This window comes from Cyprinodon variegatus, unplaced genomic scaffold (genome assembly GCF_000732505.1).
Source record: "Cyprinodon variegatus isolate N-32 unplaced genomic scaffold, C_variegatus-1.0 Scaffold910, whole genome shotgun sequence".
NCBI lineage: Eukaryota > Metazoa > Chordata > Actinopteri > Cyprinodontiformes > Cyprinodontidae > Cyprinodon > Cyprinodon variegatus.
The window spans coordinates 82,412-84,696 of record NW_015151363.1 but is presented as its reverse complement, the minus strand read 5'-3'; the positions used below and the strand labels follow the sequence as shown (position 1 = coordinate 84,696).

General features: G+C 43.9%; 1 protein-coding gene across 1 annotated transcript in view; it reads right to left on the bottom strand.

The window, feature by feature from the left end:
* Positions 1-1,501: 1,501 nt before the first annotated feature.
* LOC107099802 overlaps positions 1,502-2,285 on the bottom strand; it is a 5,034-nt gene continuing 4,250 nt past the window's right edge. The window contains exon 2 of the mRNA XM_015398069.1: positions 1,502-1,918. Coding sequence (XP_015253555.1) covers positions 1,502-1,918 — 417 coding nt within the window. The remainder of the gene's footprint in view (positions 1,919-2,285) is intronic.

Here is a 2,285-nt window from a genome sequence, read left to right as displayed (position 1 = left end):
GTTGATGGAAGCAGCACAGCTGATGTTTCTTTCCAGGATGACGTCAGAGCCAAACAGGAACAGACGAGGCAAAGCTACTCAGCTTTGATCATTTCAAAACTGACCTCGGTAAAATCTTAATAATATTAATAATAATAATAATAATAAAAAAAATGAGTTTCATATGGGCATTTTCGTTGATAAAGGGCAAACTTCCTAGTGCTTTAGCACCACCTTGTGTCTATGTATGCACGCCCCTGCTACCAATTATTGCTCTCCCTCAGGTCTACAGGTCTAGAATTGCAATCAGGAGATATCAAATATTTGGGAATTTTTGTGTCATCTAAATTAGCTGAGTTACCAAAGCTCAACTACATCCCGATTGTAAAAAAAATAGAAGAGGACCTAGAAAGATGGAAATCGCTTCCGATCTCCCTTATAGGTAGGGTAGCCTCAATTAAAATGATGGTCTTACCTAGAATTAACTAATTATTTTCAATGATCCCAAATAAACCATCACCCGATTGGTTTAAATCTCTAGATTCTTCCATCTCTAAATTTCTTTGGAAGGACAAACCCCCTCATATCAGCTTAAAGACATTACAGAAAACTAAAGACAGACGGGGACTAGATTTACCTAACTTCCAAAACTACTAATTAGCAAATAGATTACAATACATCTCTAAATGGATAAAACATAATCCCTTAGTTGAGCCCTGGATAGACACAGAACAGGATATATGCTGTAATATCATAATTTCAGATTTGCAGTTTATTAGCTCTAATGTCAAATGGCTCTTCCCCAACAGCATGGTGGGAATTTCTTAGAATTATGATTTAATCTCTTATGCCGTGCAGTCGTCATCTGGAATAACCCTGACATTCTACAAAACAATAATATGATGAACTTTCCTTACTGGAAGAATAAAGGCATTAATTATCTGGATCATTTATTTGAAGGTACTGAGTTTATCACATTTTCTACATTAAATACGCAATATAACATCTGGGCTCAAATATGTTGAAGAACTTTTAACATGACTAGAAACCCCAATTTACAACTAATACAATACAAAATCCTCCACAGAGTGCACTATACAGGTCAAAGATTATTTAAGATGGGATTTGCACAATCTAATATCCTTCCACAGTGCATAAGCAAACAACTTGATAACTATATTCACACTTTATGGTTATGCACGCCCTTTCAGAGGTTCTGTGTACAGATCTGTAAGGACTTATCAAAGTGCCTGAGTTGTAAAATTCTACCTTCCCCATATGTTTGCTTGCTGGGAGACATTGAGGGAAGCTCTTTGGGGAAAAAAAAAACAGTTTGAATAGCTTTCACTGCATTATGTATCGCAAAGAAAACTATCCTCATAAATTGAAAAAGTATGGAAAAACTCAGCATCAGTCAGTTTAGAGATCTGTTGTTGGATTAAATTAATCTTGAGACAGCATCTACATCCGCATCAGACCGATGTCTCTGGGCTCCCTTGATCGACTCCATCACTTACTGGAGTTAGAGGCTGTGGGACATGTCCTGTGGGGCGTGGGGGCTGGTTCTGGGGTCCCTGGGTACTGGGGCTCTGGGGGGTGCTTGAAGCGGGGTGCCTGTTGGATCTGACCCTGGATTCTGTTTCCCCCATCGTGGCAGGACTTGAGATGCCTCGGTGTTTCCTACAGCGACCTCTTGAGGTGCTCTTGGGGAGTTCCGTGGTGACAGATGTGGGTTACTGGCCTGGTAGCTGGGCTGCCACTGGGTTGGTCCGGGGGTCTGGGGTCCCTGGGGTGTGTTGCCCTCAGACGGCTGCCCCGGCGGTGCATTGGTGGTTCGGGTTCTGTGGGGTATGCTGCTTGGGGTCTGGACCGGTGTACGCCTAGTTGTGCGGTGCTGCCGGAGCCTCTGGTGTGCTGGGGGGCCTCGGGGCCTGTTGAGCTGGTGGGGGGGCATGGACATTAACACCTTATGGTAGATGCTTACTGTTGGGATCTGGAGCTGTACCACCTTCCTCCAGCAGAGTTCGCCGTGGGTCCTCCTGAGCTGAGCTCCCAACACACCTGTGGCCCATCTCATCATCAGAGGATCCACCATTATATAACCTGCCTTCAGACCTTGCCTCAACGCCGCAGTGTTGATCTAGTTTGGTTAGCACCTGAGAATCTTTACTATCTCTGGTTGAGATAAGATTCTAACTCTTGCTTGTTTTTGCCTCACAGGAATCCTGTCTCATCGTGAAGCTATGGATGAGCTTAACCTGCCGCGCCTACCCGCGTGAGCCAAACCTGAAGACCCTTCTCTGGAT